This window comes from Pleurodeles waltl, chromosome 9 (assembly GCF_031143425.1).
Source record: "Pleurodeles waltl isolate 20211129_DDA chromosome 9, aPleWal1.hap1.20221129, whole genome shotgun sequence".
Taxonomy (NCBI): domain Eukaryota; kingdom Metazoa; phylum Chordata; class Amphibia; order Caudata; family Salamandridae; genus Pleurodeles; species Pleurodeles waltl.
The window spans coordinates 133865755-133891136 of record NC_090448.1 but is presented as its reverse complement, the minus strand read 5'-3'; the positions used below and the strand labels follow the sequence as shown (position 1 = coordinate 133891136).

Below are 25382 nucleotides of genomic sequence, written 5' to 3'. Positions count from 1 at the left end.
TCTCTACATTCGGAGCCTATTGAGGATGACTTCCTCTTTAACACCCTGTCCTCCACCCACAGCCATTATCAAAGCCTTCCCATGCTCCCGGGAATGCTAAGGCACGCTAAACAGATTTCCAAGGAGCCTGTTAAAAGCAGAGCAATAACTCCAAGGGTGGAGAAAAAATACAAGGCACCGCCCACAGACCCTGCTTTTATTACATCACAACTGACACCAGATTCAGTAGTCGTAGGAGCAGCTCGTAAAAGAGCCAACTCGCATACATCAGGCGACGCACCACCTCCGGACAAGGAGAGCCGCAAGTTTGATGCAGCTGGGAAAAGGGTTGCAGCACAAGCTGCAAATCAGTGGCGCATCGCCAACTCGCAAGCACTCCTAGCGCGATACGACAGGGCCCATTGGGACGAGATGCAGCATCTCATCGAGCACCTCCCCAAAGAATTCCAGAAACGAGCAAAACAAGTGGTTGAAGAGGGGCAAAATATCTCCAACAACCAAATACGTTCTTCTATGGATGCAGTAGATACAGCTGCAAGAACAATAAATACTGCTGTGAAAATAAGGAGGCACGCATGGCTGCGCACATCTGGCTTCAAACCTGAGATACAACAGGCAGTGCTCAATATGCCGTTCAATGAACAGCAATTGTTTGGCCCAGAAGTGGACACTGCAATTGAAAAATTAAAGAAGGACACTGACACAGCCAAAGCCATGGGCGCACTCTATTCCCCGCAGGGCAGAGGCACATTTGGCACATTTCGCAAAACAACTTTCAGAGGAGGGTTTCGAGGTCAAGCCACAGAAGCCAGCACCTCACAAACAAGACCACCTACCTACCAGGGACAATATCAAAGGGGTGGCTTTCGAGGCCAATACAGAGGGGGCCAATTCCCAAGAAACCGGGGAAAGTTTCAAGGTCCCAAAACCCCTCAAAATAAACAGTGACTCACAGGTCACACAACCCCAGTGGGGGGAAGACTAAGCCAGTTCCACAGATCATGGGAGGAAATAACAACAGACACTTGGGTCTTAGCAATTATCCAACATGGTTATTGCATAGAATTTCTCCAACTCCCTCCAAACGTCCCACCAAAAACACACAATATGCCAAAACAGCATATAGACCTTCTAGGACTAGAAGTTCAAGCATTACTGCAAAAAGACGCAATAGAATTAGTACCAAAAACACAAAAGAACACAGGAGTTTACTCACTGTACTTTCTAATACCGAAAAAGGACAAAAGTCTGAGACCAATATTAGATCTCAGAACACTAAACACCTACATCAAATCAGACCACTTTCACATGGTCACGTTACAAGACGTAATACCACTACTGAAACAGCAAGACTACACGACAACGTTAGATCTAAAAGACGCGTATTTCCATATACCGATACATCCCTCGCACAGGAAATACCTAAGGTTCGTATTCAAAGGAATACATTACCAATTCAAAGTGTTGCCATTCGGAATAACAACAGCACCAAGAGTCTTTACAAAATGTCTAGCAGTAGTAGCTGCACATATCAGGAGGCAGCAAATACACGTGTTCCCGTACCTAGAAGATTGGTTAATCAAAACCAACTCGCTAACAAAGTGTTCACACCACACAGATTATGTTATACAAACCCTTTACAAACTGGGGTTCTCCATCAACTATGCAAAGTCGCACCTTTTGCCGTGTCAAACACAGCAATACTTAGGAGCGACAATCAACACAACAAAAGGGATAGCCACTCCAAGTCCACAAAGGGTTCAAAATTTTCACAAGGTGATACAAGCTATGTATCCAACACAAAAGATACACGCAAAGATGGTATTAAAACTCCTAGGCATGATGTCTTCATGCATAGCCATTGTCCCAAACGCAAGATTGCACATGCGGCCCTTACAACAGTGCCTAGCATCACAATGGTCACATGCACAGGGTCAACTTCTAGATCTGGTGGTGATAGACCGCCAAACATACGTCTCGCTTCTATGGTGGAACAGTACAAATTTAAACAAAGGGCGGCCTTTCCAAGACCCAGTGCCACAATACGTGATAACAACAGATGCTTCCATGACAGGGTGGGGAGCACACCTCAATCAACACAGCATCCAAGGACAATGGGACGTACATCAAAGAAAGTTTCATATAAATCACCTAGAATTGTTAGCAGTATTTCTAGCGTTGAAAGCATTCCAACCAATGATAACCCACAAATACATTCTTGTCAAAACAGACAACATGATGACAATGTATTATTTAAACAAACAGGGGGGAACACACTCAACACAGTTGTGTCTCCTAACACAAAAAATATGGCATTGGGCAATTCACAACCACATTCGCCTAATAGCACAGTTTATTGCAGGGATCCAGAACCAGCTAGCAGACAATCTCTCTCGGGATCACCAACAGGTCCACGAATGGGAAATTCACCCCCAAATCCTCAACACTTACTTCCAAATTTGGGGAACACCTCAAATAGATCTATTTGCAACAAAAGAAAACGCAAAATGCCAAAACTTCGCATCCAGGTACCCACACCGGCAATCTCAAGGCAATGCTCTATGGATTAATTGGTCAGGGATATTTGCGTACGCTTTTCCCCCTCTCCCTCTCCTTCCATATCTAGTAAACAGATTGAGTCAAAACAAACTCCAACTCATACTAATAGCACCAACATGGGCAATACAACCTTGGTATTCCACACTACTAGACCTGTCAATAGTACCTCATGTCAAACTACCCAACAGGCCAGATCTGTTAACACAACACAAACAACAGATCAGGCATCCAAACCCAGCATCGCTGAATCTAGCAATTTGGCTCCTGAAATCCTAGAATTTGGACACTTAAACCTCACACAAGAGTGTATGGAGGTCATAAAACAAGCTAGAAGACCATCCACTAGACACTGCTATGCAAGTAAATGGAAAAGATTTGTTTGTTACTGCCATAATAATCAAGTCCAACCATTGCATGCATCTCCAAAAGATGTAGTAGGATATTTACTACATTTACAAAAATCAAATCTAGCTTTCTCTTCCATAAAAATACATCTCGCAGCAATATCTGCTTTCCTGCAGATTACTCATTCAACTTCCCTATTTAGAATACCTGTCATTAAAGCGTTTATGGAGGGCCTAAAGAGAATTATACCACCAAGGACACCACCTGTTTCTTCATGGAACCTCAACATTGTCTTGACAAGGCTCATGGGTCCACCTTTCGAACCCATGCATTCTTGTGAAATGCAATACTTAACGTGGAAAGTTGCATTTCTCATTGCCATCACATCTCTGAGAAGAGTAAGTGAAATACAGGCGTTTACCATACAAGAACCATTTATTCAAATACACAAAAATAAGGTCGTTCTAAGAACAAATCCAAAATTCTTACCAAAGGTTATCTCACCGTTCCACTTAAACCAAACAGTGGAATTACCAGTGTTCTTCCCACAGCCAGATTCAATAGCTGAAAGAGCACTACATACATTAGACATCAAGAGAGCACTAATGTACTACATTGACAGGACAAAAGAAATTAGGAAGACAAAACAACTATTTATTGCCTTCCAAAAACCTCATACAGGAAATCCAATTTCAAAACAAGGTATCGCCAGATGGATAGTAAAGTGCATCCAAACCTGCTATCTTAAAGCAAAGAGAGAACTGCCTATTACACCAAAGGCACACTCAACCAGAAAGAAAGGTGCTACTGTGGCCTTTCTAGGAAATATTCCAATGACCGAAATATGTAAGGCAGCAACATGGTCTACGCCTCATACATTTACTAGACACTACTGTGTAGATGTGTTATCTGCACAACAGGCCACAGTAGGTCAAGCCGTACTAAGAACTTTATTTCAAACTACTTCCACTCCTACAGGCTGAACCACCGCTTTTGGGGAGATAACTGCTTACTAGTCTATGCACAGCATGTGTATCTGCAGCTACACATGCCACCGAACGGAAAATGTCACTTACCCAGTGTACATCTGTCCGTGGCATTAGTCGCTGCAGATTCACATGTGCCCACCCTCCTCCCCGGGAGCCTGTAGCCGTTTAGAAGTAGATCTTGAACATTTGTAAATATATTACATTAAACCTTAATTTTGTACATATGTATTTATTCCATTGCATGGGCACTATTATTAGCATACACAACTCCTACCTCACCCTCTGCGGGGAAAACAATCTAAGATGGAGTCGACGCCCATGCGCAATGGAACCGAAGTGGGAGGAGTCCCTCGGTCTCGTGACTCGAAAAGACTTCTTCGAAGAAAAACAACTTGTAACACTCCGACCCAACACCAGACGGCGGACTATGCACAGCATGTGAATCTGCAGCAACTAATGCCACGAACAGATGTACACTGGGTAAGTGACATTTTCCTTCTTGTGCATTGTAATGCTTACCAAAAGGTATGGTCGCAGATAAGAGCTATGCATACATTCTCCATGGTGGCTTTGCAAAATTTCCAAGCTATATGTTGTAGATTAACTCGCAGTAGGTAAAACCAGTTCAAGGATAAACCAGGAGCAGAGATCCAAAATCACGAACGTGGCAAAACTTAGCTAATGAATAAAAAAATAATTACATATTTTTCACCATTTATTGGTACATTTATTTTATTTCCAATTTCTAACAAAACAAGAATTGTGCCAGATCACTCTAAAGTTGTAATTGTTTCTGGTTTTCTCTTTTGTGTAGTAGCAAGGAAAATCAGTCAGATCAACTGCCTAGGTGATCGTTTGCTTCTTACCTAGAACTCACCCCAAACATTAATCATGCATAGATTTGCATGCTTTCTGTTTTCATGACCCCTTGTAGCTGAATCCTTAAACCACTTTATTGTAATAATTCCCGGCCAATGTTGGAGGAACCATATGAAAAGGCGATCCTCTTCCGAACAACAGATTGGGATGGAAGTGTTGCGCCCTCAGCTGGTACAACTGTTTTAATTCTGCTAATGTCCTGGCACCCATTCTCTGAGATTTGATAATCTGCATTATAAGTATCGGTTCGAGTCCAGTAGTCTGTTCTTTTCCTAATGTCTGTTTTTCATTATTTCACAGACAAAACCTCCTTACGCTGCTTCAGCAGAAGAGGTGGCCAAAGAACTTAAGACTCAATCAGAAGATTCCAAGTCCTCAGCCGTGTCTTCAGATGGGTCCCTGGCTGAAAATGGAGTGGTATCGGAGGAGAAACCAACTTCACAGATGAATGGAAACACGGGCAATGACGGGGCTTCCAACCAATCTGAAAGTGCCTTGAATAATGACTCTAAATTGTGCAATACAAATCCTCATTTAAATGCACTAACAGACAGTGTTTGCCATAAGGATGAGACTCTTGAGGCAGCTGTCTTAAAAAAAGAAGAGTAAACATATTTTTATAGAGGGTGAAGGATGTTGGATGGTTCATGGTTAGGAATATCTGGAAAGAAAGAGAGCCTACAGTTAAGTACATTTTTTCCTTTCCGTAAGAGAAAAATGAAGACTCTGGAAATTCGGATCCCTCTTTTGATGTTAGAGATGAAATAACTCAAACATTTTTATTTTTAACCAGTTGTAGTCAAAATGCTACAATAAACCAAACCAAGAAAATGAAGAGCATTTGACTCCCGCACTTAAAATGAAGTATACGAAAAAGTTCAAACTGGTTATGACAACAAAACAACATGAAGCTTGTAGTTTTTTTCTTGAGATACAAAGAAAACACTTTGGCAGGCTTTACTTATATATAGCATATAATATAATTTTTAGTATTTGGCACCATAAGTATGCCATTATATTTGATTTTGCATTACAGTGTCACACAAAAAAGCTTTTTTCAAGGCTTTGATTTCATGATTATGAAAAAAACTAAAGGCACAACCACACATTTTTATTTCCTTTTACTTAAACTTCATCACTGTTAATGTGGTTCTTTTGTGTTAAAATGTGCTATCGAAACAAATAAGAAAGTTGAGTAACACTGCAGTTCTGATGATTTTAAATATACATCATACATACTTCACAAGCAAGTTAAATGGAAATAAACTTGAAAAAAATCATAGAAAATGCAAATGACCTTTCAAAGCAAAACACACGTTCTGCAACTTTTTGTGACTAATACCATGCATCCGTGATCAATGAACTATGTGGTTTTGAATCAGACGTAGACCATTAGTACTACTATTGAGCTGAACTTCTGCATGGTTCATAATTTTTAAAGTGTGTAGTTAATATTATGCATGTTATTGTCCTCTTTCTTCCATTCTTACAAGTACCGTGCCCATTTGCAAAAGAAAAAAAGCTAATAATCAGTAATAGTCCGATAAAAGATGTTAACTATGTTTAGTCATTGACTGATCTTGCTCTAACCTTAAAATTGTGATTATTGACCTCTGTTGCATTTATTCTGAAACTTAAAAAGACAATTATCTAGCCGTTTGAATATCAACGTTACCCTGGTGTACTCATTGCTGTATGCATTATTGTTCTCTGTTGCTGTTTTATGCCTTCATATTAGCCAATATGAAATTCTATGGAGAAAAAAATACACAAAAAAAGCTTTGATCTTCAAAAATACCCCTTCTGTAGCAAGAAAAAATGCTTGTTCTTGAGAACTTTCCCCTTCAAGAATTTAGTATGAGCAATTCTACCCTGTATCATTTGATGTTTCTGTTAGTGTTTCCAAACTTAATGTACTTTGAAATCAGAATCATTTCTTTATATTCATTTTCATATAATTCTCCTGATGCTCTTCATCACACATTAGTGATCAGAAATGAGGTGTAATTCCCCATTCCCTGCCCGCAAGAGCTGAGTAGGTATCTTTATGTAAGTTGAAGGGAGTTTTGCCCCAACTCATGGATTGCGCAAGAATGAACTACTGTTGGGTTTGATTGGTTGTAGATGGATTGTGGTGTGGTGTATTTGAAGGCAATTGAATGCAACTTACAATGCTTAATAAAAATCTTTATTCTTTTAGTATAAATGATTGGTTTGTCTTGTTTATTTAGAGTATTGCAATGCTTTCAGTGCACTCCTCTCAGAATGCTTTATTCCTCTGTAGCCTGGTGTCCCTTTCGAACATGGAACTTTCAGTCTCCTATTTGTGGACATTTACTATTCTTCTACAAAAGACAATCTAGTCATAGAGCATCTCGCAGACAGAAATGAGTAATTGTTGTCAAAATAAAATTCTTACCATCACTGCACCAAAGGTTTCACAGTGATCTTCTGATTCAACATCGTGGCCTTCAGCACCAGTCGCCAGGTAAATATTACCCATTATGCTGTGAGAGAGAAGGTTTCATTGTGGCAATACAGGCAGTCGTGGCTCGCTTCGCCCACAGGTGGCGGCAGGGCAGGTGCAGCACATGGGTTAGGGTGGGAGGGGGTAAAATATATTATAAATATTGACCTGATCCACCGCGCTGCTCTGCTTTCTTCCATCACTGCAGGCAGGCAAAGGCTCTCAGCCTGCCCTGCAGCCAATTCTGATGCTGCTCAGAGCAGCATAAGGATTGGCTGGGAGCGCCCAGCCAGAGCGCTCCCAGCCAGACATGGAGCCTGTGCATGCTCTATCCAGCCCGGCAACTGTGTTGCTGGGCTGGAGAGAGCCTACTGTGCATGGGTGTTTAGCCGGCACAAGACTGCCGGCCAAACGTACATGCGCACGGACGGGAGTGCACAGTGCACTCTCCTCACTGCTAGTCACCCCTGTGGTCCTGCCCCTTTAACAAACGAAACGATAATAAACATGGTTTATTGTTTCGTTGGTTGAAGGTTTTGTAACTTCTACTGCCGGTGGGAAGGGGGGGGGGGTGGGGGTGTTGACGCTTCTCTGCCCTAACGGAGGAGCTGCCGCTGAGTATAGGTATGCTTGAAGCACTTTAACTTCTCAAATGGTCATTCTTATCAGGTGAGGCTGTAGCCATTTTTATCCTCCTAGATAAGCAAGCCACTGAGAGAGAGCTGTAAACGTCAGTCTGACTGAGGCCACCACTTATAGGAAAAGACAAATTACCCCCTACAATACAGAAGCTGCTTCATCTTCACTGTGCAGATATGAATAGGAGTGCAACCTTTGCTCATCCCCCTGGGCTTCAGGTTTCAGTAGCAGTACAGACACGTGAAGGAGCTTCAGGAGAGTTTTTACCTCATACTCTTGATTAGCCATCAGGCTTTTTTTCTGCCTTTGAAGTCCTAACATTTATTTTGAAGATTTCCTTAGTGCCCAAGGACACAGTTGTTAAATGCTCTTACCGATTCTACTTTCACGTATTTCTGTATTGAACAATGTCGACCTCTTGAAGCAGATTCAGTTGGACAAAAGTGGCTTTTTATGTCCCAGTCCTGCTTCGCATTTCAAATGGTTTACGAGGTCATAGAAGATGCAATAAGGTACACAGTTGGAGTTTAAATAGGTCCCACTAAACCGTGCCCTTCCTGCAGACCAAAGTATGGCAGGTTATGCTGGAGGCTGTTTTCAGTCTGGTGGTGTCTCTGTTGAATATTTGAATAGCACTGACACTACATTAACTTTTCTTGCAATGACTAAATACATTTAGTCTCTGGTACTCCTTCAAATCAGCCTAGGTACATGTGCGATAGTGCACCACTGGCTACAATGATCAGTTTTGCCTTTTTTCTGAACTACATTCTAAATATATCCTGTCTTTTGTAGAACTGTACCTCCACCTGTCCTAATCGCATGTTCCTACGCAAACAGTTTTTACGACTGTCCCAATGGCCAAGGTTGAGAGATAGTCTTGCATTAGTATCTTTGCATCAACAATGTACCTGCAATTTGAACCTGTTCTTCCCATCTGGCAATATGATCTTATAGTTCAGGTACGCACGTTTTGTGACAAGTCTGTGGCATTTTTAATGATCATTGTAGGCTTCTTTGTGAGAAACGAATGAGGAATTAGAAAGGTCAATGAAGTAGCTTTTAAGAGACCCCAGGTGAAGGAATAAAGAGTGGCTTTGTGGCAGATGTCTTGAGACGGAGAATTACAATATATGGTTGAGCATACAGCGAAAGGCGCTTATCCTGCTTCTGTTACATTTTGGTACAGTCCCTGATTTAGCCTTAGAAGAGAGTATGATACATTTTGATAAAAGTGGAAGGGATCTGTAAGCTAGGTATAGTATCCTGAATATGTTATATCAGTGGAAGCCAGTACAGTTAGAAAAGTAAAGAGCAGGTGTTGGAAAATCTAGGGGCCCTCAAAAATTGGGATTGTTTGAAGCTTATATAGTAAGAACACAGGGTTCACCAGGTCGAGAGTCCGTGTATAATCCAGGTGTTAGCTGCTTGCAAAAGCAAATATTTTCCAAAGAATCTCTGGATGGAAAGTACAAAAGGAGGCTATTGAAAGACATTTGATTTGTCCAAGAAGTTTATTTGGACTCAGACTTTTTAACCATTGTGGGGGTAGGAGAGGAGGACCCATTTCGACTGTCCAGCATCCAGCAAGCCAGAGATCATGTTTGCCATTTACAACCAGTATTCGATCTTCTCTTCATTCAGTTTAAGCCAATTACTGCCCACCCAGTTCAATATAAATTTCATGGATTGGTATAAGACTTGGCTTGTAGTGGGATTACCATCAAGATTTATAAAAATTTACATATAGCTGGCATACACATTTATACTTTGCATTTAGATGGAAGAGGGTTTTACATAAGATATATGGCCTTAAGTTTCAATTTTATTGTTCGGATCAAGCGTATTCCATTGTCTGACAATCTTTCAGCACACAAAGTGGATTGATAGTTTCACAAAGGAGTGGTTGGACTAAATGCAAAGAAGTATTTGGTGGTTGCTTACTTTTTTATGTGTCCAAATGTGGTCTACTATGTGACCTTTATTGTGAGGCAGATGGTGGATATGTTGAGTTACAGGTACTGAGGTTCATAAATCTGGAGGAAAAAAAAACTCTGATCTCAGGATATGCTAGTTTGTCTGCCAATATTTAAAGTCACCTGTAACAATCAATTTAGATCTGGGCTTACTTAGGGAGTAAATCAAAGGATAGTAGGCATAAGGAAAGGAACACGGGTATATTGGGTAGAAGTGTGGTAGTTCAAAAGTACTGTGATCGCGTATCTGATAAAGACTTCCAGCTGCAGATTGCTTACCTTACAATTATCCCCAGGCCTTCAGAGTGGATCTGGGAATTTTGTGAGCAGTACCCCTGAATGCTGGTTGGTGGCATCCTTCAGCTCCGCGTGGTGTCATCTGGACAGGAAGTGACAATATGCAGTGCCTTTATAGCCGCCACCCCAGCACGCTGACAACAGTTCTGTTCTTTCCACACCAGTCCGTGAAAATTTAGAGTGCTACCCCCAGTCACTTTGTGAGGGATCCTTTTTTGACCTTTTGTCAAAGTCTTATGAGAACTTTCTCCTGGTGTGGCAGGGATGTTCACTAGGAAAGCTGGCTTCAAGCACTGCAGCACCTGTCACTGACAGATGCTAGTGACGGACCTGCATCTTGTTTGCCTCTGGTGCTACCATGATGCGATGACCTGTGTGGACTGCAGCGCCATGCACCCCAAGGCCATGGGGGATCAAGGGATGCTGCAATGGTCTTGATCCCAATCGAGAGAATGGCCCTGGGATCGGTACCAAGCCGTCTATCTTTGTCGCAGTCGACATTATCCGGGTGTTCGGGCAAGTCTTAAAGAAAGGAAAAAAAGCAAGAAGTCAATGAGGTCTTTGACTTCTCCTTATCCGTTGAAGTCCTCTAACGAGATGAGGGAGAGTAGTCATTTGAGGCCTGGCTCCGGGGTTGTGCCTGGGCCAGCTTTGTGCCTCCCGAAGTTTCTAGGAGCCAGAGCAACCCCCACCAAACTCTGCAAATTTTATAAGACCATGCACCTCAAATGGGTGGTCTGTCCGCGCTGGTGCACCTGTGAGCCCTGTGGAGTCTGGAGGGGGCCCCTACTGGTTGCCAGCTTTCAGGTCTGTTCCCGGCCCCAGTTAGGCCCCTTTGATCTGGACGGGTGCTGGTCATACCATCTTGACCTTCCTCAACACTGGTTATAATGTCAATGCTTGCGGTGCAGACCGTGAACACAGCTTGCCTTTTGGGCCATTTCTCCCTAACACTGAGTGATGTGGTTGTGATGGTGCTGCCCACTGTCCCGTAGGAGGCCCCGGGCATACTCTCCCAAGATAAGGCAGACTGGAGAGATGCAGCCAAGTTCACAATCAGATGTGGGGTGGACATGATGAGACTCTAGGCAGAGCGGTTTCTTTGGCGGTGGCTTTATGGTGGCACGCCTGGCTGAGAATGACTGGGTTTTCAAGGAATGTCCAGGCTTCGCTTATGAACAATGCCCTTTGTCCCTTTAGAGACCAGGCAGACTTAGCGCTGGAGCGCTTCAAGACTAGCAGAGCTACAGCCAGGTCCTTGGGCCTTTTCATGGCCTCCTTCAAACCCCAGTCTGCCTTTGGCTCCTTTCATGACCATAGAAGGTGTTTCCAGCCATGTCCTTTCCCACCCAGCTACCACGACATGCAAGCTCCCCAGCCTCTTCGTGGCAGAGGGCGTGGTACTCACAGACCACGTGGGTCCAGCAGTCAGAAGTTGGGACAGTCTACCACATTCCCCCACCCTGCAGCTACAGTCTCCAAACCTCTTTAGTTCACCCTCCACCATCATGAGCAACCAGTGGGAGGCAGAATATGCCATCACAGTGATAACATCAGACCGCTGGGTTCTCCAGGTTGTCCAAAGGGGCTACTCTTTCCCCTCCGTGACTACCCCTCTACCCCTGCCACCCACTTGTGACAGCCCTATGGAGAACCATCTCTATTACTTCACCAGGAAGTGGTGGCTCTCTTGGTCAAGGGAGTCATAGAAAGTCGCCGACTCCAGAAGTAGGTTGTGGTTGTTAATCCTGTGTACTCTCTGGTGCCCATAAAGGACAGAGGCATTTGTCCTATCCTAGAGCTGCACCCTCTCAATTTCTTCCTCAAAAAGGAGAAATTCAGAATGAACATGCTCAAGTCCTGTCTGCCCTGGGAGACTGGATGGTGGTGTTGGACTTGCAGGGTACATATTTCCACATTCTTTTCCTGCCTGCCCACAGACAATACCTGCGGTTTACAGTGGGCCACAAGCACTTTCAGTTTGATATGCTCCCTATTTGCCCTACTAGCACCCCTCGGGTGTTAACTAAGGGGATGGCAGCAGTTGCAGCTCATCTGCGGCGATCAGGGGTCCCAGTCTTTCCCTTTTTTGACAACTGGCTGTTGAAGGTGGGCTCGCCCCAGGCAGTCATCTCCCACCTCCAGCCTATGGGAGACCTTCTGTACTTGCTGGAGTACACTATCAACTTGCCGAAGTTACACATGATGCTTTCTTTTATCTGAGCTGTTCTGCAGATAGTGCAGTTTCTGGCTTATCCTTCTGAATGGTGATATTCAGGAAATGATAACAAAGTTTAAGCCTCTGTTCTGTATGTTGGTGAGTGACTCGGGGGCTGCTGGACCTCCTGGCCTCCCGTATCCTGCTTGTGACATGCCTGATGACATGTGGGCTTTGCAGTGAGACCTGAAGTTTCAGTGGGCGCAGCATCAGGGGACTTTCTCTGACATGGTCCATATCTCGGGGGAACTGCAAAATATCTGCACTAGTGGTTAAGGAGCCCCGATTGGGTCAGAGGCAGACCACTGTCCTTCCCCCAACCAAATCTGACTGTGGTGACCGATGCGCCACTCCTGGAATATGGTGACATCTGGGAGAGGTGGAGATCCGGGGGTTTGGTCTCCGAGGGAGTCTGGACTCCGCCTCAGCATACTGGAGCGCCAGGTGAACTAGATGGCAGTGAAAGCCTTTCTACCCCCCCATCATGGAAAGGCTACTTCATGTGTTCACAGACAATGCCACCGCCATGTGGTACTGCTACAAACAGGGCGTGGTGGGGTTGTGGATCCTTTAAGAGGCTGTGCGCCTCTGGACTTGGCTGAAACTCCAGGGCGTTTCCCTGGTGGTTCAACACCTGGTGGGCTTTCTGAACTTCACAGTGGACAAACTCGGCTTAAGATGCCTAGCATATCACAAATGTCGCCCACATCTGGAGATGGTTTAAAGTCTCGTTCAGCAGTGGGGAGAGCCTTTGTTAGATATGTTCGCCACCACAGAAAATACGTCAGCAATTCTGCATGCCTGAGTTTCGAAGGCGGCTTTTACTCAGATGCTTTTTATCTAAAGTTGAGCTCAGGCCTTCCTGTATGCCTTTCTGCCCATAGCACTCTTACCCAGAGTTCTCAAGATCATCAGAAAAGACTGGGTGCAAGTCATCATTGTGGCTCTGGACTGGGTTCAGAGAGTTTTGTATCCCAAGCTGTTGAGCTTGGCCTTCAGCCCTTGGATCAGCCTACCCCTTCGGGCTGATCATCTTTTGCAGCAGCAGGGGAAGGTTCTCCACCTGTACCTGTCAACACTCCGCCTTTATGCGTGCATATTAAGAAGGCAACAGTTGACAGCTTTCAGCCTCATGCCTTCAAGTATGCAATGTTATCTTGGGGCAAGTTTGTGGCATAGTGTGCAGAAAAGCAAGTTGACCTTTCTGCTCCCCTTTCTCAGGTCATTCTGTTTATTCTTTCTCTTGCCCAGCAGAGCTCTACTTTGGGCACCTTAGAAGGTTATCTTTCTGCCATCTCAGCCTCCCTGCAGTTGCCAGACCAGCCAGGTCGCCAACATGTGTTTCCATCTTCACCCTTTATCATACCTCAGTGGGACCTCAATCTCGAACTTATATTTTTGATGAGTGCTCCTTTGAGCTGCTATATAACTGTCTTTTCAGGCTCCTTACCATCAAGACTGCCTTCCTAGTGGTGGAAACATCTACACGAGGGTCAGTGAGCTCGCGTCCTTGTTGTCTAAGCATCTTTACGTAGCTAGTTCTTCGCACAAGAGCTTGCTTCCTGCTGAAAGTTGTCTCCCTTTCATTTATTCCAGTCTGTCACCCTGCACACCTTTTATACCCCACTGCATCCATCTAGGGTAAAGGGGCAACTCCATTGTCTGAATCCAGATAGCGATTTGCAGTTCAGCCTCGACTTTCACAAAAGATTTTGGGGTGAACAACCTGCTCTTCGTGGAATATGTCGGAGCTGAGAAGGGGAAGTCTGTGCTAAGACTGACCATCTCCCGATGAAATGTGCTCTGCATTAAAATCTGCTACACAATGGCCAGGAAGCAACCCTCTCAGGGTTTGCATGCTCATTCCACCAGAGCTAAGGCTGCGACCACTTTGTCACCACCATGGAGTTCAGGTCGTCATCAGCCAGGCAGCAACGTGGACTTCTCTGCACACGTTCATTAAGCACTACTGCTTGGCAGTCAGGTTAATTGGGATGGGCACTTTTTCCGTTCGGTCTTGCATGGCTTTCTAGTGTGAATTTGTTCTACATTTGTTAACACCATTAAGGTCACCACCAACACAAACGACACCCGCGACACACATGACACCCTCGACAGCGCAGAGCACTTCCTAATTCACATAACCGACAACACCACCCTCAGAGGAACCCTCATCTAAAGACCACCAGGTCCTCGCCCCCCCTTCTGTGATGCCATCGCTGACACCATCAGCCCTCACGCCCTCACTTCCACAGACTACATCCTCCTTGGTGACTTTAACTTTCACCCTGAGAACCCCCACGACCACAACTCCACATCCCTTCTAGACAACCTCATGATCCTCGGACTCAAACAACTTGTCACATCACCCACCCACTCCGCAGGACACACACTAGATGCAATCTTCACCTCGAGCAACCACATAACCTACACTCACACCACTGGACTGACCACCACTGCGTCCACTTCTCCTTCTCCAAACCCCCCACACACCACCAACACACCACACCCTACCGCATGTGGGACACGATCCCAACAGAACACCTGAACGCCCAACTCGCACAGAACCCCCCCAACACCAACGACCCCAACATTGCTGCCCATACCCTCACACAATGGATCACAACCTGCGCAGACTCACTTGCCCCTCTTAGAAGAAACATCACCACCCGCAATATCAAGAACGCCCGCTGGTTCACCACTGAACGCCAAGCGTGAATGCCGCAAAACGGAGAAAGCTTGGAGACAGTAACCCTCAACCACCAACTTCTCCACCCTCAAAACCACCATACGCAAACATCACCAACTCACACGCACCACCAAAAGGGCACACTACAAGGAACGCATAGACAGTAACTCCCACAACAGCAAGGAACTCTTTACCATCATCAAAGAGCTCTCTAAACCCAAAGCCAGCAACATCGACCCCACTCCCACACAACACCTCTGCGACTCCCTCTCCAACCACTTCCACCTCAAAATCTTAGACATACACTACAGCTTCACACCACAGGCACTCGACACCCCCGCCACCATCAGCAATGGCTCCCCCCCCACCAACCTACTACTCACCTGGGCCCCTACCAACGACGAAGAAACTGAAAAAACGATGAATTCCATCCACGCGGCTCCCCCTCGGACCCTTGCCCCCACCGCATTTTCTACAAAGCCAGCCCAACCATCGCACCCAAGTTTTGCGCCGTAATCAACAGCTCTTTTGACGCCGCCACCTTCCCAGACTCCTGGAAGCACGCAGAAGTCACTGCACTCCTGAAAAAGCCCAAAGCAGACCCTGATGACCTCACCAACTACCGCCTAATTTCGCTTCTCCCGTTCCCCGCCAAGGTCGCTGAAAAACTAGTGAACACCCGCCAGTCTCACTTCCTAGAGGAAAGCAACGCACTCAACACCTCCCAGTCTGGCTTCCGCAAGAACCACAGCACTGAGACTGCCCTCATCGCTTTTACTGACGACATCAGAACCAAAGTCGACAAGGGCAAGACCGTCGCACTCATCTTCCTGGACCTCTCCGCTGCCTTCGATACTGTCTGCCACCAAATACTCCGCACACGCCTCCACAACGCAGGTATTCAACACAAAGCCCTAGACTGGCTTGCCTCCTTCCTCACCGAAAGAACCCAGAAAGTCCGCCTCCCTCCCTTCCACTCCACAGCCACCAAGATCATCTGCGGAGTCCCCCAAGGGTCCTCCCTCAGCCCCACCCTTTTCAAAATTTACATGGCCCCGCTCGCCAACATCCTACGACCACACGGAATCACCATCATATCCTATGCAGACGACACCCAGCTCGTCATCTCCCTCACCCGAAATACTACCACCGCCAAAACCAACCTCCACGCTGGACTCCTTGACACCGCTAAATGGATGACAGAGAACCACCGCTAGCTAAACTCCAACAAAACCGAAATCATCATCATCTTCGGCCCCAACAAAACTATATGGGACGACTCCTGGTGGCCCACTGACCTAGGATCCCCACCAACACCCGCAAACCACGCACGTAACCTCTGCATCATCCTAGACCCTTCCCTCTCCATGATCCAGCAAATCAATGCCATCACCGCCTCCTGTTTCAACACCCCCCCCGAATGCTACGAAAAACCTTCAAATGGATTCCCATAGAGACCAGAAAGACTGTCACCCGTGCACTCATCAGCAGCAGGTTAGACTACGGAAATACCCTCTATGCCGGCATCACACTCAAGCGAAAACTCCAGAGGATCCAGAAAGCAGCCGCCCGCCTCATACTGGACCTCCCATGCCGTGAACACATCTCCTCACACCTCAGATCACGTCACTGGCTTCCGATCGACAAGAGGATCACCTTCAAAATCCTCATCCACACACACATCCCTCCACAACACTGGACCAGCCTACCTCAACGAAAGAGAACTTCCACACTCGCCACTTCCGCTCCGCCGACCTCGCCACAGTCCCCCTCATCCAACGCGCCACCACCGGAGGCAGATCCTTCTCCTCCCTCGCCCCAAAACCTGGAATTCCCTCTCCACCAACCTCTGCAAGACTCAGAACCTCTTGCTCTTCAGAAAACACCTCACGACATGGCTTTTCAAACAGTAATCTGCCTCCCACCCCCCTTCTTACCCCTGCCCCCCTCCCACCCCAGCGCCTTGAGACCCTTACGGGTGAGTAACGTGCTCTATAAATTTTTTTGATTGATTGATTGAGACCTGCCTCCAGGGAGGTATTGCTTGGAAATCTAATCTAAGTTTAGGAATCTGCAGCTAGAAGTCTCTATCAGATGAAGAAAGTTATTTACCTTAGGTAACTCCTTATCTGGTAGAGACCCTTTCAAGGCACTAGTTCGCCACACCAGTGGTCAGTGTCGTTCCTGGCTCCGTGCTTTTGGCGTGAAAAGTCATGAAAAGAAACTGACTTACACATGCTGGGGTGGCACCTAAATAGGCACCACACACAACTTTGGACGTTGCCACGTGGAGCCGGATGCTGCCACCTACTGGCGTGCAGGGATAATGATCACGAAAACTTTCTGCATCCAGTCTGAGTCCTGGGGATAATTCTAAGGTAAGGAATCTACAGGTAGATAATCTCTTCCAGAATAGGCGTAACCATAGGTAAGTAACTTGTGCATTAGTAACAGGGTAAGACGACCTATAGGGCAATCTAGTAGTGCCAGAATGATTGGTTTGACAGGTCAGTGTGTTGGATGGTTGTATGTTCTAGTGGGGTGATTTTTACTATCGCTTTCTCTGCCGTTATAACAAACATTGCCTGCTGCCAGCACAGACGCATAGTGTCCTATTTCATACAAAGCACCTGGATCAGAGTGCCTGTTCAGGTTCAAAACTGCTCCAAATGTGGGCCAATTTTCTAGCTATCTGATTCGCTAATAGGGTCCACTTTTTTTTTTTTTTTGGTATTGGAACTATTTAATGTCTGTTTATCCGTTGCGTAGGAACAGGTAAACTGTTTATTATTGCTCCTGTGGCACACCACCCCGTCCACCAACCTTCATATTCTGTGTTTTTGTTGGAATAATTTATATCCATCTGGGTTGGCTTCAGGTAAGCCCGTAGAAGAAGCATGCGATAGCCAATATTCTGAGTAAGAATACCTAACATATCATTTAGTATCGGGTACTTCATTTCTTTTGCCTGTTTTGCAAGTGTTGAAGCAGAAGAAGTAATGACCATACCTCGAGTTAATAGGTCATGCTGGAGGTTAGAGATTGCACCCATGTCACTGTTCTAAAGAAAATCATAATTTTGGGTGTCATTGTATTAGTAAATATTCTAGTGCTTTTTAGTTCCAGGGAGGAATAGACAGTTTTGACAGTGGTAGGCTCCTGGCTTGTTGCAGACTGTTTAGCCTGCATCGCACCTGGTGTGTATAGTCTTTGGCTATTTGTCTTACTGGTGCTCCCAGAAATGTAGATACATGACATTATCCAGTTTGAATGTCATCTGATCATCCAGTATTAGCCAATATTACTTATTTCTAAAGTTAAGCATTTTCCGAAAATGAATACGGAATTAAGAAGTTTGCAATAAAAGAGCACTGCAAATTTTAAATTTGCCTCATGTAACAGTAGATTGCGTGCATTGTATACTCCTGCCATCTAGTGTTAGGCTCCGAATGCTACAAGTTGTATTTCTTCGAAGATGTTTTGCTTTCAAAGTGACTCCTGATGCCTGCATCTGAAACTCTAAATGCACCAGTCTACAATATACACCAACAATTTGCCTCCAAAACTCATCTATATGAAAAACTGTCTAAGTGAAATTAAGATCGTATGAGTTCACACCATTGGAGCCTTTGCAGACAAGCTGTAATGTAGTTACTCCCTCAGGTTAGGAAACGTCTATAGCTGAATATTAATAAGTGGAAGAAAATGAGATATTAGTTCGAGAGGATGTCCTTCCCAAGTAATACGTTCAAATTACTGTTAGGTCCAACTCACAATTCAATAAATATACCTAGACTCAATCCTTGATACCTATGGCACAAAGCAGACAGGCTTGGTGTAAGGAAAATTGTGTAAAGTATTTAGCAGTGCAAAAACAAATTAAAAAGTCAAAACACAACACAGTAAAAGCCCCACACTAATTTCTAAAAATAGGAAAACATCCAATCACTGTAATGACATCAAAATAACAAAAATCTAACAAGGACAGTTGGCTGTATGAATGTTTAAAGGTTTTAGGGCAAAACGTGCCAGCAAATAATAAATTGCAAATCAGAAGCCACTGTTCTCAGGTGACCAGGACTTGAGCGCCATTTTAGGATGACTGAGATGGGAGTTTCTCAGTCTGAAATGGAAGTCAAAGTTCTCCAGCAGGACAAGGTTGCCTGCTACATCTGGCAATGTTCTCTGTCAGACAGCCATTGGATGAGGTCACACTGAAGACTGTTTTTGGCAGGGAAATTAAAATTGGAGGGTTGCCAAAGTCCTCTTCATGGGTGGATACTTTTTGCACCTTTGCTTCGTCAATATTTCTACCGTATGACTTAGTCTTTTTTACGGAGTTCAAATGCCTCCAGAGGGGCAAGTCTGAGTCTGAACCAGTATCCAACGAAGTCCTCTCAAAATCAGACACCTTGCTCCGAGGTCCATCTGAGGCTCCAGGGGAACTGGAAGTCCAAACATTCTCTACATCGCAAATTTTTGACTTTCTGGAGCAACTGCCTGCACCTCAGACAGCAGTCAAGCAGAGGCTACCATCAGGGACAAGCCCAGTTCCAGTTGCTTTTGGTCCTGGATTATGCCTCCTGCCGTATGTGGTGTCCCTGTAGCCACACAGGTCAGCCAACTTACGCTTGGAGTCACCTTTTCAGACCTGGGTACAAGTCAGAGCTGATAAAGGCCATTAGATCTCCACACAGGCAGTAAGTTTAGTCCTTTTCTTCTGCAAGTACAAATCTGTTCTGATGAGCTGTGGTTGAGGTGTCCCTTTTGTTAAGATTCAGCTAGTGGATGGCGGTGACTCATGGACACTCCCTAACCAAAGATAAAGTTCCCAGCGGCAACAATTCCTGCTTTTGCAGCCCATCCTGTTTGCCTGGGTGCAAACTATCACACTGTGCTGTTCTCAGAATCTATCATGGAAACATCCTTCTTCCCTTGGAGGTGTCTGGTGTTCCAGCAAGGAGTGTATTTAGGGAATGTCAGTCCTCTCTTCCACACCACCACCAAACTGATTGAACTGACGTCAGCTCTCCCTCCACATGGCTTATGCCAATTTGGCTACTGTTGACGCAGCAAATAAAGACTTCTCTTTCCTGGGTCTTACTTTACACTTAAAGGGCAGGCATTGGCCTGGTCCCACAAAAGTTAATACATTTCCTGGGCCTTCCCCAGCCGCCCTTTCCAGAGCAGACCAATGTCACCCATGTCTTTCTGTCTGAAGGGTAAGCCACTTTTTCTGCTCTGGGAGCAGTTGTCACGCCTCCTAAAGAGGAAGCTCTGGCAAGCCAGCTTACTAGCTACATGTTAATTAGCCAGTGGTGGTTCAGGCAGACAGTTTTAATTTTTTAAACATTATTTTTCCTAAATATTTATCAAAAATCAGACTTCTCCATTGACTTGGAATTTTTATTAATGTTTAAAAAGTGGTTTAATCGTTCCAGTAACTTTTCACTAGCCTGATTTGTCAGCAATAGTATTTTCTTCTAAACTTGTTTATTTTTTTCTCATAGGATAACTACACCCTTTAAAGTGCAAATAGCTTTTTGGGGCTACTCACTGTAGGTACATGCCAACTCTAAATTCTTGCACTTACCACAGTTACATATTGGTCATCTTACATTGTAGGATACAAGGCCTACTTAGGGTTGACTTGCCTAATATTTAAAACGGTGTTCTTTCTTGTCAAAAGCCTTTTTTGACAGGTTTGCAGGTGTCAAGATACACATGTAGACCTGAATCCATGCTTACCATGTAATCTTAGTGGATGGCACTGTAGTACGCTGGGTTCTGGTTCCAGTAAACCTCACTTTTTGCCTGGTATTTGATACAACATTAGCCAAAGCACACTGGATTCCTGCTACCCAGGTCCTGAGTGCCAGTGGTCCTTCCCCAAAATGAGACACCTGGGCATTTGATCCCCAAGTAGCCAGGCCCCTTTACCACCTCTGGAAGTCCCTAGTAAATAGTACTTACGGCTTAGATACTGAAGAGGGTCCTTAAGAGCCACAGCAAACTTGTGACACTCTAAGGGACTCATCACCAACCTTATTGAGACCGCCATTGCAGGATGCATGACATGGTGCTCCCAAATGTTGAAACACAACATGGCACACAGCCAGTGTGCCATTTCCCTTAACACTGCATGTAATATTTGTAAGACACCCCTCAAGCAGGCCTTACAGCCCTAAGACAGGGTGCACTGTATTACATGTGTGGGAATATCTGCTATATCTTGCTATGTCTATTCTTAGACATAGCGTGCAGTGAAGCCATTTTAAGTACTTGTGCTGGATGCTGGTCAATACAAGTTCCCCAGCTACACAACTTCTATGAAACTAGGGATGTTTTTGATCAAACATTTCATCTTAATAAACCCTCACTGATTTCAGTGATGGATTTATCTGATAGACTTCTAGTTACTGATTCCTTACCTTAGAATTTACTCCAGGCGTCAGTCTGGATCTTTAGATTTTTGGCCCAAACCTAGCACAGGGGCTCCTGTTAATAGGACAATAGCCCACCGCTACATGCCTGAGCCTAATTACCTGGCTTTCCTGACCCAACACCCTACTCCTGAGAGCTTGGTTCTCCAAGCCTCAATGCCCCATGGCATGTTCCCATCCGCTCCCGCAGATAGGGAATCAAAAATGCTGACCATCTTGAGAAGAAATTGTTCTCTTCCTACAGTCTGGCATTGCGATCTGTGAACACTACATGCCTTTTGGACAGTTAACCCATTACTGCTGCCACAGTTCACGGAGGTGGCCCGGACCATTCTCTCCCAAGGTGTTGCTGATGGGTGAGACGCAGCCACGTTCACAATCCGATGTGGAGTGGATATGACCAACTCTCTGGGCAGATCAGTTGCCTATACTGTGGCATTGAGGCACCATGCCTGGTTACGGACATCTGGCTTTTCAGGGGATGTTCAATCTTCTCTGATGGACGTGCCCTTTGATGGCACCTGTCTCTTCGGGGACAAATCAGACTTGGCACTTGAGCACTTTTAGAAGTCCCGGGCTATGGCCCGGTCCCTTGGCTTTGCTGCCGCCGCTCGTCCCCCTCAGTCTGCTTTTCACCCCTTTCATGGCTACGGAAGGGGCGCACAACCACGTCCATTCCCTACCAGCCACCACATCATGCATGCTGCTCAACCTCTGCGCGGCTGGGGACCTGGGACCAGTCGGTGGCAGGATTCACCATCACCTGCCCCGCTGCAACACCATGTCAGACAGCTGGGTTTTCCAAATAGTCTGAAGGGGCTACTCCCTCCTCTTTGAGACTACCCCTCCTGTATGCCACAATCCTATGATAGGATGACGGAGGATCACCTGGCACTTCTCCACGAGGAGGTTATAGCTCTCTTGGCCAAGGGAGCCGTAGAGCAGATCCCTGTGCCAGAAGTAGGTCATGGTTGTTATTCCCACTACTTTCTGGTGCCCTATCCTCGACCTCTGGCCCTTCAATCTCTTCCTCAGGAAGAAGACGTTCAGAATGCTCATTCTGGCTCAGGTCTTATCTGCCCCACACCCTGGAGACTGGGTGGTAGCGTTGGACTTTCAGGACGATTACATCTGTATTCCCGCCCTGTCTGCCCACAGATGTTACTTGAGGTTTGCGGTAGGGCGTGAGCACTTTCAATTCACCATGCTCCCATTTGGCCTTGCCAGCACCCCTTAGGTGTTCACCAAAGTGATGGCGATGGTCGCACCTCATCTGTGCAGAATACGGGTTTCAGTCTACCCCTACCTCAACTCCTGGCTGTTGAAGGCGAATACGTCCCAGGCTGTTGTCTCCCAGCTTCAGACTATGGTGGACCTCCTGCATCCTACGGGGTTCACTATAAACGTGCCGAAGTCACACCTTACTCCTCCTCAGAGGCTTCCTTTCATCTGAGCTGTTCTGGACACCGTGCAGTTTCAGGCCTATCCTCCCAAGCTGCTAGTCTAGGATATTCAGGCTCTAATAAGGATGTTTCAGCCTCTATCCTGGGTTTTGGTGAGAATGATTCTGAGGCTGCTGGGCCTTATGGCATCCTGCTAGTGGCTCATACTAGATGGCATAAGTGGGCTCTGCAGTGGGACCCGAAAAGTTCTAGTGGGCAGAGCATCACGGGAATCACTCGGGCATGGTCCAGATCTCGGAGGAGACTGGGCAAGATCTACAGCGTTGGCTTACAAATTGTGATTTGGTCAGAGGCCGATCCCCATCCCTTCCCCAACAAGATACAACTGTAGTGACGGATGCGTCACTCCTGGGATGGAATTGGTCACATAGGAGAGGCGGAGATCAGGTGTCTGGTCTCTGGCAGAGTCCAAGCTCCATATCAACCTTTTGAAGCTCAGGGTGATCAGACCAGCATTGAAAGCATTTCTTCTGTCTCTCAAAGGGAGGGTGGTGCAGGTGTTCATAGATAACACCACCATCATGTGATACTGCAACACACAGGGTGGGGTGGGGTGGGGTCATGGACCCTTTGTCAGGAGGCTCTCCATCTCGACATGGCTGGGACAACAGGGCATATCCCTGGTAGTTCAACATCTGTTGGTCTTTCTGAATATCAAAGCGGACTGTCAGAAATTGGGGGCTCTAGTTGTCAGGTGTATACACCTTTGTCCAAGTAGGGACCACAATCCTAGTCAGGGTAAGTCACAACACAATCCAAATTATTCTGTGCCCACTCTCTGGTTGCTTGGCACTGAGCAGTCAGGCTTAACTTAGAAGGCAATGTGTAAAAGATTTGTATAATAAATCATACAGTAACTCAGGGAAAACGCCACAGAAATACACTACACAGGTTCAGAAAAATAGTTCATATTTATCTGAATAAAATAAGGTCAAAATGATAAATTCAATGTTCACAAGCAAAGTAATGAATTTTTAAACATTAAATCCTACTAAAATGCTTAGAAACTCAATAGCTCCAACTGGGGCTATCACTGCGTTGTAGAATGTGCCGTTTCCTATAATCCAGTGCCACAGGCGCCAGTCACGGAGTCGCACAGTCCCCCAGGTATAGTACCTTTGGAAACTAAGAAACAGACCGCAGAGTTGTGGAGATGAAGCATCGCTGGAGCCGGTGTGGCGCCAGTCCCTGATGACACCCGGGGAAGGTGAGGCGTCTGTTTTGTACTGCGAGGTAGGGGAGGCGAGGCGTCTGTTCCATCCGGTTGCAGAGGGAGCTGGTGCATCCTCGGTGGCAAGGCTTCGGTTCCTTGTGACCCGGCAGGGTCGATGAATCCAGTCGGTCAAGACGTGATGAGACTCCTTCACAGTGTTGCTATCACACTGCGTGAAGTCAGAGGCGTAGCGGCAATGTCGGATTTGCGTTGCAGGCCACATTCGTGGCGTGTAGTGAGGTCCACAGAGCGGTAGCACCTGTGGCGTCGGTTCTTGTGTCACTGAAGTAGTTTTTGGTGTCAGTGAAGTTGAAAAACTAGCTAAAAGCTAGCTGGTGAAGTCTTTGTTAGCCCTGAGGCTTCAGAACAGGAGGCAAGCTCAATCCAAGCCATTGGAGAGCATGTTTGGGGAAGGCAGAGTCCTTCCAGCAAATTCAGAGGGCAGCAGGGCAGCAGTCCCTCTCACCTCAGCACAGCAGTCCTGATGAGTCCTTCGGGCAGCCGGGTGGTTCCTCTGACAGAATTCAGGTGTACATCCAGAAGTATCTGATTTGGTGATGTCAGAGACCCAGTTTATATACCCACAAATGCCTTTGAAGTGGGGGGGGAGACTTCAAAGATAGGTTTTGAAGTGCTCAAGTTCCCCTCTCAGCCCAGACCTGTCTGCCAGGATCAATGTGTGTGGGGGGGGTTGGGGTTGGGGTTATTAGTCCTTTGAGTGAGGACAGGCCACTGTCCTTTGAAATGTGAGAGAGCCCCACCACACCCAGGGAGACCGGAGACCGGAGACCGATTCAGTATGCATATGAATGCAGATGTGATTCCTGTGTTTATGGCTGTCTGGGTGGAATTCACAAAGGGAGCTGTGAACCAGCCTAGACCAGATGTGGATTGGAGACCGAGCGGTAAGGCACAGATGCCAGTAAGTGCAGAGAAATGCCCACTTTCTGAAAGCGTCATTTCTAAAATAGCAATATAAAATCCAGCTTCACCCGTAAGTAGGATTTTCTATTACCATTCTGGCAATACTAAACATGACAGGTCAGAATCTACCACTTAAAAGTATATGAGGGCAGTTCTAATGCTAGTCTATAAATAGGAGCAGCCTCATAGTAGTGGAAAACGAATTTGTGAATTGTTCACTAACCGTACATGTAAAACACAGGTACATGTCCTGCCTTTTACTTGCATGGCACCCTGCCCTA

At 45.8% G+C, this 25382-nt stretch overlaps 1 protein-coding gene across 2 annotated transcripts in view; it reads left to right on the top strand.

The window, feature by feature from the left end:
* Window positions 1-6978, top strand: part of FAM120A (family with sequence similarity 120 member A) — a 405119-nt gene extending 398141 nt beyond the window's left edge. For both annotated transcript variants that reach the window (XM_069206413.1, XM_069206412.1), the window contains one exon: window positions 5073-6978. In XM_069206413.1, coding sequence (XP_069062514.1) covers window positions 5073-5381 — 309 coding nt within the window. In that variant the 3' untranslated portion in view covers window positions 5382-6978. The remainder of the gene's footprint in view (window positions 1-5072) is intronic.
* Window positions 6979-25382: the final 18404 nt, after the last annotated feature.